Here is a 14056-nt window from a genome sequence, read left to right on the forward strand (position 1 = left end):
TCAACGTTGTAAAATGGACAGTGGCTTCACAAATTTCCTCTCATATATTACATATTAGTGTTATTTGGTTTTAACCAGTATCCTATATTATAACAGATTAACAGGGGCAAAATCTATTTTCTTCCTCAATATGTTAAGGGAAAGTCTAAAGATGTTGCCTTATAGTGCAAGCATTTTGACTTTGTAGGAGGTATGTGGGGGCTGGTAAGTTTTCTTTAAAGGATAAATGACGTTTAATTAAATAAAGGTGCAAACAGGGATGCATGATTGTCTTCATCAGGCCTCTTTTTTCTTTAAGATTTGATGAATAGAATACCTGTTTGGGTTTTTCTTCATTGTATTCTACTTCTCCAATCTCTTCAATATTCAGAGGAGAGCACATTTTATCCAGTTCATGACCACTTTTCCAAGAGTCTTTACCAAATTTATTATTGCTCCACTGGCAAATGAGATCTGTACAATATCCTGGTAAACAGTGTAGATGGCTTCCTGTTACAGCTAACATCGTGGTCCAGGTTCTTCAGAGCATCCTAGTTCAGTTGCAGCAGTAAAAACTTCCCCCAAATGATCCATCATTCTTTTTGCGAGAGGTCGGTGGTGGTAAGGAAGTATGAGTTTCCTATAGTCCGTTTGGACTGCAGCCACAGACATTTGCAAAGGCTAAACACATAGTTGAATGATGCATTCAGAGGAAATATTAGTCTAAGAATAACATGTAGATGTATTTTTTAAAGTTTCATTAGCTATTTAAAACTTTATATTTATTTTGACAATATTTAGTGTCTATAAAACAATGGGAGCTGCCATGTTGTAACTTAGGTTACCTTCTCTGCTGTGGCCAATTAGGGACAGTTATAAATAGATCACTAGAACATGCAGCCAATGGTTGTGGAATATAACAGTGTTCCCTCTTTCTTCTCTCTCATACAATTTAAATAAATGTACTGTCTTATTTATAATGCTGTATTTAACAATAATACAGTATATTCTTATACTTCCATGTTTTCTTCTGAGATGTGTGTCATTGTCATATACCCCTACAAAAGCAATTATGCACTATAAGTCACGAAACAGCAACATATCTATAGACTAATAACATTACTAATAAAACAAATTAGTATGTAGCAAAGAAAATATAATCCCAATGCTAAACATCAAATACCAAGATTAAATTATCCATTAGCAGCAAATTTATTGTAAACGCATTTGCTGTTTTTTTCTGATTATATTATTGTATTCTTCTATATTACTTTACAGCACTAATCTAATAGGAACATATGAAATTTATGGATTAATATAATTTTTTGTAGGAAGAAATTAATTTAACTAGATGAAATACTGTATCTTTTTAATTTAGTCACATAGCAGGTTTTTATTCTACTAATGAAATATTACTAAGATATACAAAGCTATGATTTAGATAACTTAAAGGCAATTGATTTAAAAAAACACCAGGAATTTTCTTATGTAGATAAGGCATAATTTAGCCATCTATATTAAAGGGACATTCAGAGAGAGCATACTATTTTAAACAACTTTACAATTTATTTTTATTATCATATTTGCTTCATTCTCTTGGTATCCTTTGTTGAAGGAGCAGCAATGCATTACTGGGAGCTAGCTGAACACATTGGGTGAGCCAATGACAAGAGGCATATATGTTCAGCCACCAGTTAGCAGCTAGCTCCCAGTAGTGCATTGCTGCTTTTTAAACAAAGAATACCAAGAATACAAAGGAAATTTGATAACAGCAGTAAATTGCAAGCTCTGTCTGAATCATGAAAGTTTAATCTTGACTTTACTGTCACTTTAAGATGCAAAAGATACATTATAAACATAAAGGGCTAGATTACAAGTGAGACGCAAACTGTATTGCGCAAAGCGATATCGCATAATATTACAAGTTGAGCGAAATCACGATTACGCTAGCGCAATCTCCATTTAAGATTTAATCCTTACCGTGATCTCAGAGCTGTGGTTAACTGTTTTCCGAAACAAAAAAGTTGCACAGAACACTTCAAAATGACATTACAAAGTACAGTTACACTCACATTAACACTGTCTATTAAAAATTATTTAAAAAAATATTAGACAGAAAAGGACTCAAAGATATGAGATCTCAGGTGTTAGAAAAACAAAAAAACGAGCAAAGTAACATAGAGACACATACACATACATTGCTAAAGATGTATTTGTATGTGTATATATATATATATATCCATATATGTGTACATATCTATTTATGTATTTATATGTGTGTATATATATGTATTGACAGACATATAAACACATAAATATTTATGTACACATATAGGCTTATATATAAGTGCATTAGAGCCCTTTGCCATTAAGTAGATGAAAAGATTACTTCTATGGGGAATGCAAAAATGCAACCATGTTTGCGTGATCTCGGGTGTTTTTTTTTGTACTGCTTGTTCTCCATTGATTTTTATGGTGGAATACTTGCACGAGAAAACTTAGGATTTTTGCGCTATTCGAGTTACCGCTTGCGCAAAATATTTTTTTTTTAAACTTGTAATACGAACGTAACCCGACTAGCACAAAAAGCTTAACTCTAGCTGAGTTTTCGTGATCTTGAAAAAAAATACCGCGTCACTTGTAATTTAGCTCAAAGTATAGAACCTGTTTAATTCATGAACAGCGGTCTGGATATATGTATACCTATAAAAGGCTAGATTACGAGTGACGCGCTAACTGTAGAGCGCAAGCGATATTGGGTGTTTCTCGGCTTTTCATGAGGCGGAAATAATACGCGTATTACAAGTTGAAAGTAAACGTGTTCGTTCGCACACAATCGTTATTTACACTCACCGGGTTAGATGAGAACTCTTGTAAAGGGTAGGGGAAGAATTATTTTTCCCCATTAAAGACAACATAAATACATGTAAAAGTTACACTCATATAAACACTGTTTGTTAAAAAATATTTAAAACGTTATAAGTGTTCAAAGATATATGGGTATAAGGTCTTTAAAAAAAGGGCTTTAAAGGTCTTTAACATATATATGCATACATAGACATGTTTATTTATAGATATATATATGTATAGATGTGTGTACATATGTATTTATGTGTTTTACTATATATGTACTGTACATATTTCACTTTTCCTATGTTCTTTACATACAGCATAATTTACTGAAATGTATTTTACATTAACATTATCAGATATATATAGAAATATTTACTTAATCATAAAAAGTACATTATTTTCAATGTGAAGAACATAGGAATGTAAAATATGCGTAACGCGTGACGTATCGGGGTTCACAATTTAGGACTAACACGGTCAGGTTAGCGCATATGAATAAAGGGTAAAAATACATATATTCTATGGATTATTAAGAATATTTTACAGTATGTATAATTTTTAATAGTTTTTAATAATATTTTAAAAATATTTTATACTGTATTTAATATTTCAATGACGTGCATTGCAGTTAGCAATTATTCATGTGCGCTTACCAGCTAAGCGTATGTTCCTATGTTCTTCACATAGAAAATAATGTACTTTTTACTATTAAATGTATATATTTTTATATATATTTGATAATGTTAATGTCGCACACTAACGTTTTACATTCAACATGTAATAAAAGCACAACGCAACGCATACAAAAAACCTCTGTCTAGCAAAGTTAATACAGAAGAGCAAAATAGCCCTCCACTTGTAATGTAGCCCAAATGGAGCAAACTAAATAGCCCCTATATGAGTTTTCATGGTGAAAAAGAAACTTTGCTATGCACATTTATTATTTTAATTGTTTTTTTTTTTGTGTCATTTAAATCTGAAAAAAGGTCGTTTTCTTTACTGCTTGCTTAGAGGCTGGAGTGAATTCCATGGAATTTAGAACCTTAAACTTCCTACATCTTACACAGTGATAATAATAATAACTACTTATATAGCGTTTTTTTCTCCTGATTGAACTCTTTACACACGGTACATTTACAGAAGTTACAGACTTTATTCCTGAAAGGCTTGTGTGCACAGGTAGGTCCTGAGTCTTTGTTTAAAAATGTCCAGAGAAGTGGATTCTTTTCCTGTGCTGGGAAGAGAGTTTCACAGAGATGGGGCAACATGGCTAAAAGTTCACAATCCAAATATTTGGTGAATTAGTGACACGTTTAGCTTCAGAGCTCATACTGATCACAGAGTTGGGATATAGGCATTACAAAGCATTGTAGAACAGCAGGCCTAAATAGTACCTACCATTTTATTTTCAACCAGTGCAGGAATTGGCGCATGGGTGTCACATGAAAAAAAGGTTGACTGTCCAGTTGGCAGCCTTACTACAGGGCTTTGTACTAACTGACGCTGATGGATTGCAATAGGCCAAATGTGATGTCACCAAAGCATGACTAATTTTGGTAAGCTCCACTGCAGGAATCTGTTGCTAGATCCCGGCACCGGCTATGTTCTTTAAATGAAAGAATGAGGCTTGTACTGTGGCTGATATTAGGGAAGGTTCACTATCAAGCATAACACCAAGATCTATTACTAGTTCTCAGGTTTGTAGTTTTGGTTTTCCACATTCTAGAACAATTTGTTGATCTTGTTGAAGCTTAGATGTAATCATGTTATCTCTAGCTGTTACTTCTTTTTTTTCCTGGGTTTAGTTTCAACCAACTGGCATCCATCCATCCTAGGAGATCAGCAAGACATTGACTGTTTCTATTGGAACATTTGAGTTTGGATTGAAGGAGGTGTATATTTGTGTGTGATAGCTTAGGCTATGTTGCCTTATGATATGTCCCATTGAAACCATATACACTGCAAAAACCATGGGAGATAAGATGGCGCACCCACACACAAAGGGGACAGGTGCAGAGGTGCACACTCGGAATGAAACTCTATGGGTTCTGTCACACATAAATTATTTGAACCATCTTGAGCCCAGCCCACCTGCAGTTCAGTAAAATGTCATGTTCTACAAAGTCAAATGCTACAGAGAGGTCAAGGAGGATTAGTATTGAGCACTCGCCTATCTCTTTTGCCATTAAGAAATCATTTAGTACTGATCATTTGCTTCTTAAATGACCATTAAATACAGTAGAATTGCATAATTAATAAGTACATAGTAAAAAGACAACACAATAACATCGTTAATCTCAAATAAGCAGTCGATTTTTTTCGGACAAATTTATTATTTCCCCCATTTCCCGACCCCCTGTCTCATGTGATACCTATCAGCCAATTACAGACTAGTATACATATACACTGTGAACTTCTGCACATGACTAGCCACAATTTGATAATGGAAGTAAATTGAAAAGTTTCTTAAAATTGCTGCTCTATCTGAATCATGAAGTGTAATTTTGACTTTAGTGTCCCTTTAAATTGGCCTTGCATTTTCATCAAACCATGTTTCTTTGATGCACCCTATGTCTGCTGCTTTTAATAAGGTTGTAGTAGATAATGGCAGTTCCATTTCTTATACAGAGTACAGTATTAATGCAGTAATCCAGAGGGTGGGGGAGCTATATATCCACACGGATTTAGTGTTATGCACTACTGTTTAATTAAAGACATGATGTGTGTGCTTTGTGTTTTATTGTTAAATGGTATAAGATGGTTATGAAGGAATACTGTAGCAAAATGTAAACATCAGAACTGAGCATAGAGTGCAGATGATAGGTGAACAGCAGATAGAACTGGATATCAATGTGAATAACTAATTCAGATGGGTTGTAAAGGGATGGAAAGAAAGTAAAGACCTCTAACTCGAGCAGAGGGAGGCTGTTTCTATGATATAAGTCATATTTATTGTTTCTTGATCATAGTAACATAGTAGATGAGGTTGAAAAAAGACTGAAGTCCATCGAGTTCAACCTTTACAAATCTAATATACTTATAAAAAGCTCCAGTTGAGCTTAACTTAATCCCACTAAAAGGTGACCCATTTAATACTAGCAATAATATCCATGAATTTTGTTTCTAGCCAGAAATGTATCCAAAATGTTTTAAATGTATCTAGGGTATTGGCATTCACTACCTTCTTTGGTAATAAGTTCCACAATTTTATTGCTCTTACAGTGAAAAAACGTTTCCATTGTAAGAGATTAAATCTCCTTTCCTCCAAATTTAAATTGTGTCCTCTTATCACAAAAATGTTCTTAGAATAAACAGACCTTCTGCCATCTCTGTATATGGGCCTTGAATATATTTATATAAAGTAATCATGTCACCTCTCAAGCGCCTTTTTCTAGAGAAAACAGACCCAGTTTGGTTAGCCTCTCCTCATAGCTTAAATTCTCCATTCCCCTTATTAGCTTTGTGGCCCTTCTCTGAACTTTTTCTAGTTCTGCAATATCTTTTTTTTTGCGATCGGTCCCCAGAACTGAACTCCATACTCAAGGTGAGGTCATATAGCTCAGCATGCTAAGGCACTGTGGCTGAGCTCTGTAGTAACCCAAGGGTTGCAGGTTTGATCCCCGGTGAGGCCAACTCAGCCTTTCATCCTTCCAAGGTCAATAAAATGAGCAGCGCCTTGAGACCCTTACGGGTGATTAGCCGTGCTTTACAAGTACAACATACATACATACAGGTCTTAGCAGGGCTTTATATAGTGACAGAATTATGCTTTCCTCCCTTGAATCAATGCCTCTTTTAATACATGCTAGTATCTTATTAGCCTTTGAAGCCGCTGCCCTGCATTGTGCACCCATTTTTAGCTTGTTATCTATTACTACTCCCAAATCCCTTTCCTCCTCTGTTTGGCTAAGTCTTGTCCCATTTAAAAAATACATTGCCTGCTTATTTTTACTTCCAAAATGTAGAACCTTGCATTTCCGTATTAAATCTCATTTTCCATTTACTTGCCCATACTTCTAATTTTTGTAGATCCCTTTGTAACAAAAGTTCATCCTGCTCTGACCTAATGACCTTACTTAACTTAGTATCATCTGCAAAAATAGAGCTGTCGCTATTTAATCCTTGCTCCAAGTCATTAATAAAAATATTAAAAAGAACAGGGCCCAGTACTGATCCCTGGGGGACTCCACTGATAACCTTTGTCCAATCTGAGCATTTACTACTACTCGTTGCTCCCTATCTTTTATCCAGTTATTTATCCATGAGCTAACATTTTTAGCTATTTTTAGTCCCTTAATTTTGTGCATTAATCTCTCATGTGGCACTGTATCAAACGCCTTTGCAAAATCTTTGCAAAGTATTTCACAACTGATTCCCCTTTATCTATAATGATACTTATTTCTCATAGAATCTAATTAGATTAGTTTGACATGATCTATTTCTCATAAAACCATGCTGATTTGAACTCATATAGTCTTCTTTACACGAATATGCTCATCAGTATAATCCCTTATAATCCATTCAAATATCTTCCCCACTATTTATGTCAGACTAACTGGTCTATAGCTTCCTGGATCATCCCTGCTTCCCTTTTTGAAGAGTAGCACCACATCAGCTTTATGCCAATCCTGGGGTACTATGCCTGAGGATAATGAGTCTTGAAAAATTAAGTAGAGTAGAGGTTTGTCTATAACAGTGCTAAATTCCCTTAACACCCTTGAGTGTATTCCATCTGGGCCTGGAGTTTTATTTACCTTAATATTATCCATTTTTTTTCCTGATACCCTCTAGACATAACCCAGTTAATGGTATGATCTGGCATGTTCTAGTTTGTGTTAATAAGAAGCCTCTAAAATTAGAGGTAAGGGGGAGAGTATTAGGTCTCTTAAATGTCCTAGGATGGTAGACCTACGTATCCCTGCATAGTCAGTGCCTAAATACCTGATAAATATGTATCCAAAAAAAATAAGGAGAAAGGAAAGGAGGTATATATATGGCACACTTGAGTCAAGAGACTTAATTGTCTATATGGTGATGGATAGGGAGGACTGATGGAACTAATAAGATATAACTTTTATTGGTATATATTAAAAAAATATTAATAAAAATATGACAAAAATATGTACAACACAGAGGATTGAATAGATTTGGTGTTTGTATCCTTTATATGTATCAGTGTGAGTTTACTTCACTGAGACCACTAGTTGATAGTGATGGTAGAGGGGTTTATTGGTCTGTAAATGTAATATCAAATAGTTTGCAGAAAATCCTAGGTATGACGATTAATTGCAAGGTTCCTGAATAGAAAAGTATGGCTACAAAATATCACCGTGCCCCATTACAAATGTATCCAAGGTCTACCTCTTTCTTTAGAGAGGTACACAATTAACCTGACTATTAACCAGACCCCAAATATCTACTGTGTATATAAAATTGAATGATAACAAAATCATCCATAAATATTACATGAAAAATAAAGTATTAAGTATATAAAATGTGTGTTAACAAGAAAAACACAAAGGTATGTCTCACGCAGGCTTCTCCTGTAACATGAGGTATAGAAATATATACCCTTATCTATGGCTACTATCTATAAGAAAAAGAGCGTTTGCGATATATTTAAAGTCTCACAAATGGGTATCTACCTCTAACCCAAAATGAGAATGACTAGGTATGGAGAAAATAGCAGTATTTTCCTCACATAGTGCTAGCAAGCAACGTAAACCTACTTACTTATATCCTTGTTAGGAATTCCTCATATACTATTGAGTATATCGGTAAATAGTTAGCTTTTTAAATTAAGACCCAAAAGTAGAGACTATGTGCCAATTAAGGCCAACAAAATTAAGTATTAAGCTCTTTTGAACAGAATAGATGCAGGCGTTCACACGGCTTCTCCTGCATCTATTCTGTTCAAAAGAGCTTAATACTTAATTTCCCCCTTCCGTCTCTTCTTACGTCACCAATGATGAATCCAGTTTCCTCCATTTATGGCTTCCCCCCCCCCCCAGAGCAAACATTGCCCGAGGCCACGCCGTGATTGGAGGAAGCTGGATTCTTCATTGGTGACGTAAGAAGAGACTCGCTTCAGGCGGGGGAAGCACTGGAACAGCTTCCAGAATAAAAGGTAAGTATTTTAAAAAACGGTGAAATGTAAACTTTGATGAATGAAAGTGCCCCTGTTTTTAATAGTATTTATAAAAACAGGGCTCTGGTTCATCAAATTTTACCTTCACTTTAAATAGTTGAATTTTGCTTTCTTAAAATGAAGTCTTAGTTAAACCTTTAAGACGCTGCTTATGAAAAGAGATTTCAAATGTGATCATGTTATGATCACTGCAGTAATGTTCAGGACACTGCTAGATTTGAATTACAGGAGTGACAGAGACACAGAAGGAAGAAAATAACAGACGTCCGTGAGTTATGGTTCTAATATCCTGTTTCTTTTGTAGACGGTGGGAGAATCTCTGCTTTTCGCTCTGCAGACTGGTCTCGGAGACGCTTTTATTCCTGAAACAAAAGCAGCGTGGACCCAACTGTATGCACGCGTGGTTAAAACGATGAGTCGTGGCTGGCAGCGAGGAGAATCTGGACCTACAGAAGGAGACACCTGACAGAAGAAAGATGGATACAGTTCCAGAGCCCAGAATACAGCACACAGAACCAAATGACTTCACTTTGAGGAGGAGCAGTGTCTCAGAGATCCATGCACACACACCAATCTACCTTTCACATACACATCCATTGCTCTGTATATATACAAGCTACGGAACACATGCTGCCCTGCACATTCACTGACCCTCATTCCAGTCCATCATAAGTCTCATGTGAAGTGCAATGCATGGCTTTTCAAAGTCATTCAAAACCATTTGAAAAGGCCATGATAACCCATTTATCACTAGGTGTACAGCGTTTTCCACACTAAGTTCACATGTTAATAATAAATACACACTTTTATTTTATGAGTTGAAAATATGGTTCAAATCACACTTTTAAACTTATACACCAATTAAATCAGATCATCAAATTGTTAAAGGAACAAAAAAAAAAGTTAGACTTTCCTGATTCAGGCAGAGTATGTGATTTTAAACAACTTTCCAATTTACAACTATTATCTAATTTGATTTGTTCTTTTGTTATCCTTTGTTGAAAAACATACTTGAGAAGGCTCTGGGCTGCAATGCACTATTGAGAGAAAGCTTCTGATTGGCAGTTTCCATGTATGCCTCTTGTTTAATTGTATGCTGTATCTGAATCATGAAAGAAAAATGTGAGGGTTTGCACTGCATATAGCACTATCTGTAGATACACTTCTTGTTGTACACATACTTAAAACACACCATGTATATTTAAACTAAACCCAATACAAAAATGAGAACAAATATTTGTTTAGCCACACAGAGGGGACCTTTCATTAGTGTGCAACAACTGCAAATTCTAGTTACGTGAAGTGATGCAAATACACAATACACATAAAAAGAGACTAGGCGGTAGATTTATTAAGAGGAGAGCGGACATGATTCGCTGTAGCAAATCAAGTCCGCTCGACCTCACTAAATGCCAACAGCATACAAGATCGGCATTTAACATTGCACAAGCATTTCTGGTGAAATGCTTGTGCAATTGCCCCCCCCTGCTCACTTGGATCGGGATGATTTCAGTCCGCCACCTACGACTTTTGCTTCTTAACTTCCATTTCAGGCGGACCTGAAATGATGGGCTCCGAAGTAGAATCTGCTGCTTAATAAATGGACCCCATATAGTTGACTAACACATCTATAATATTAATTCAAAACTGAAATGTGCATGAGTGTGTTTAAATTTTAATAGAAACACAAAGTTTGAATATATTTTTATTAGCAAAAATGCTTCTAGTTAAAGATATTACTGTATTAGCATCATATATACATATGCTCTACATACCCCATGCATCAGCATTCACAAACAACACCTGGTCAGAGAGCGCATGTGCCACTGAAACTGTAATAGATTTTACTAGAAGCATTTTGTCTAATAGAAATATGTTGCAAATTCCAACTGCAAATAAACGTAATTTCCGTTAAACATAGAAATTAAACCCAGGAAATTCTATATCTTGCCTTCTATCCATATATAATACTCCCCAGTGAGAGAGATCCCCTGTAAAGGGAAGTAGACTGAATTGATAGCAAAATGTATCCTCCTTATTGACTTCCTACATTCTTAGCATGGGAAGGGATCTTAGTAATAATTATCTAGGGATATGTATATTTTATTCCATTTCTAGTTATCCTGGCTAACTCCATCTAATATTCAGTAGTGAGACAAATACAAGGTACTAAGTAATACCAAATTGGGTGGGAAAAAAAGACAAAACATTTAAAATCTAGAATATTTTTAGGACATAAAATAGTTTAAAGGGATAGTCTAGTCAAAATTAAACTTTTATGATTCAGATAGAGCATGCAATTTTAAGCAACTTTTTAATTTACTCCTATTATCAATTTTTCTTCATTCTCTTGGCATCTTTATTTCAAAAAGCAAAAATGTAAACTTAGGAGCCTGCCCATTTTTAGTTCAGCACCTGGTTAGTGCTTGCTGATTGGTGTCTAAATGTAGCTGCTCAGTGGAACGTGGAGAGGACCTTAGTCATGTCCTTCCCTTCACCTTGGAGTGAGTTTCTCTCACTAAGGAGTATTAGCCAGGGTGAGCCAAGATAAAAGTTATGTACAGGTGAGCACTTGTAAACATATTACTGCTGGGGATGCATATTTCCCATATGCTGCTGCTCATATTACACTGGTTGATAATACCATGTCCAAGAACATCCCCTAAATAAATCATTTTAAATTGTAATATTACCGAATACCACTTCCTGTAGCGTCTGAACACTAAATACATTTTATAAGGATAGTATTGAGGTTGTTCCCCGCCTCATACTAGTCATTTTAATGCTGATGTGTTTGCACATGTGCAGTAACTCTCCTTCAGATACCTGCGGTGTAACCTAAGTTCCAACATGGCGGCACCCATAATTAGAGAGAGGTGCATGAAATCTATTCAGTGTTTAATGTCCCTTTAAGACTTATAACATATAAGCCAATATAAATATCGTGTAATCACATGGTATTTACTGTCCCTTTAAATACAAATAAATATTAAGATTTGTTGAAAAGTGAGAAGAAAATACCCAAATTCAAGGTGGCTGTTTTCCTGTTATTACCTTCTCAGTATTATCTTTCCTATCTTAATCTTCTACTGGGAAACTATTCCCTGTGTCTGACCAGATGTATTGTGTAGATTCTATAGTGTTCCAGTGAAGAATAATTTTACCACTATGTACACACCATAGCAGTCTTTCAGATGAAACGTATGTTGGGGAATAAAAAAATATTTATATGTGACTGTTTCACGTTACAAAGACGGGTGAATAGCAAATATGTACTAATGTATGTGTTAATCAGTATGTGTGTATGTTTGTATCTTGAGGTAGGTGACTGTGTATATATGATTTTATATCTGTATTTAGTCTGTGTAACTCTATAAAGGGTGGTGTATATTCATATATCATATGTGGCTGGGTACATTTGCATGGATAGAGCTGTGGATTAATAATTAACTGCATACAGACCAGCTTGTATCTGGCTGTATATGTGAGGCTCTACTGTTTAGTTTAAAGAGTATTACATGTCTATATAGTCTTATTACCAAACTATATAGAAAGAGATGTACTATATATAGCCTCATGCTTATGTATACATATATAAATTATTATGCAGGTATATATAATGATGACACTGACTGTTAAACAGAGAAGTGTATATCAAACATATAACTGTATACAGAGCAATGCATAATGGTCAAGTATGTATGAGAGTTGTATCTTTCTAATCATATATGTGTGTATGTATGCATGTGTGTGTATATATATATATATGTGTGTGTGTGTGTGTATATATATATATATATATATATATATATATGTGTGTATAAAGTAAATAAAAATGTGTATATGTATATAGTTATACACTGTTCTGTATACATACAACTTTGCTCACACCTGTGTATGTATAATACATATTTCAGTTTATGTATGGTCCTGTGTAAGCAGTGTATATCCATGTATACAAATACATGCACATTTCAGAGCAGTGTCTATGTGTCTATATGTACAGTATATATGTGCAATCTATATGTTATTGTTTACATGATATATATTCCTCTAATAAAGATGTAAACATACAGTATACAACCACAGCTTAAGACACAAGTAAACCTCTTTATACATTTATATTTACAGAGCAGTGCATTTCATTGCATATCTGTAGACAGTTCAGAATGTGTAAACTGCAGAGCATTTCTCTTGTCATCACTGATAAATGATATTAAACTGGAATCATTTTTCTCTGTGTGAGTTTATTTTGGGGTGCAATGCATTTCCTGTGTCACTCTGCCGGCCTGTATTTGTGTATCTGTCAGTTATTTAACAGGGTATAAGGACATCTCTCAGCCTAACAGTATATACGCTTTCTTCTTTGTATAAAAGGCACACAGATATCTAGTTTTAGAAACAGAGAAAACGTGTAACTTCTCATTCATGAAGATTTGTAAACGTCCCTCATCTCAGCCATAATCTGCAATGTCAGCAAGTTAGATTCAGTAGCACACTGGTCAATGAGTAACAAATCCATCCCTATACACTTTATTGTGCTACTGGTAGACTATTGCTTTTAGTTTTCTGTACAAGGTGAGAACTTTGATACTACTGCACCCTCTATTCTTCTTTTTTGTTAAAGGATGTAATATGCTACTTTAATTGCTACACCTAAATCATGTAAGGAAGTTAAGTATTTAGGTTTTGTGCTGCCCTAGGCATTCAAAATTCTGCTGCTTCCTCCCCCCCCCAAGGTTTTAGGCCTTTTTCTGCCATATTCTTTGCTCAGTGTGTAACATTACATTTTTTTCATGCCATTTCCAAAGTAAATGAGAGCTGAGGACAACAGGCACAAGCAGGGGGAGGCATGCAGTTTGTATACCTGGGTGCAGTCACAGCTCTGGTCACATCAATCTCGGCCCTGAGGCTAAAGCTGCACCCAGTTAGTGTTTTATACCTCCCCTTGCTTGCGCCAGGCGTCTTCAGCTCCATGATATTTCTTTCATAAAATGATGATGGTCCACAGTCCTCCATAACATATCGGATATATTTCCAGCCATTAGGAGGATGTCAAGAACCCATATCAGAGCT

The 14056-nt window shown here is 35.2% G+C and overlaps 1 protein-coding gene across 2 annotated transcripts in view; it reads left to right on the forward strand.

Moving 5' to 3' along the window:
- The window catches only part of NGB (neuroglobin), an 80137-nt gene extending 66922 nt beyond the window's left edge, over positions 1–13215 (forward strand). For both annotated transcript variants that reach the window (XM_053697371.1, XM_053697372.1), the window contains one exon: positions 9285–13215. In XM_053697371.1, coding sequence (XP_053553346.1) covers positions 9285–9446 — 162 coding nt within the window. In that variant the 3' untranslated portion in view covers positions 9447–13215. The remainder of the gene's footprint in view (positions 1–9284) is intronic.
- The last annotated feature ends 841 nt before the right edge of the window (positions 13216–14056 follow it).

This window comes from Bombina bombina, chromosome 1, assembly GCF_027579735.1.
Source record: "Bombina bombina isolate aBomBom1 chromosome 1, aBomBom1.pri, whole genome shotgun sequence".
NCBI lineage: Eukaryota > Metazoa > Chordata > Amphibia > Anura > Bombinatoridae > Bombina > Bombina bombina.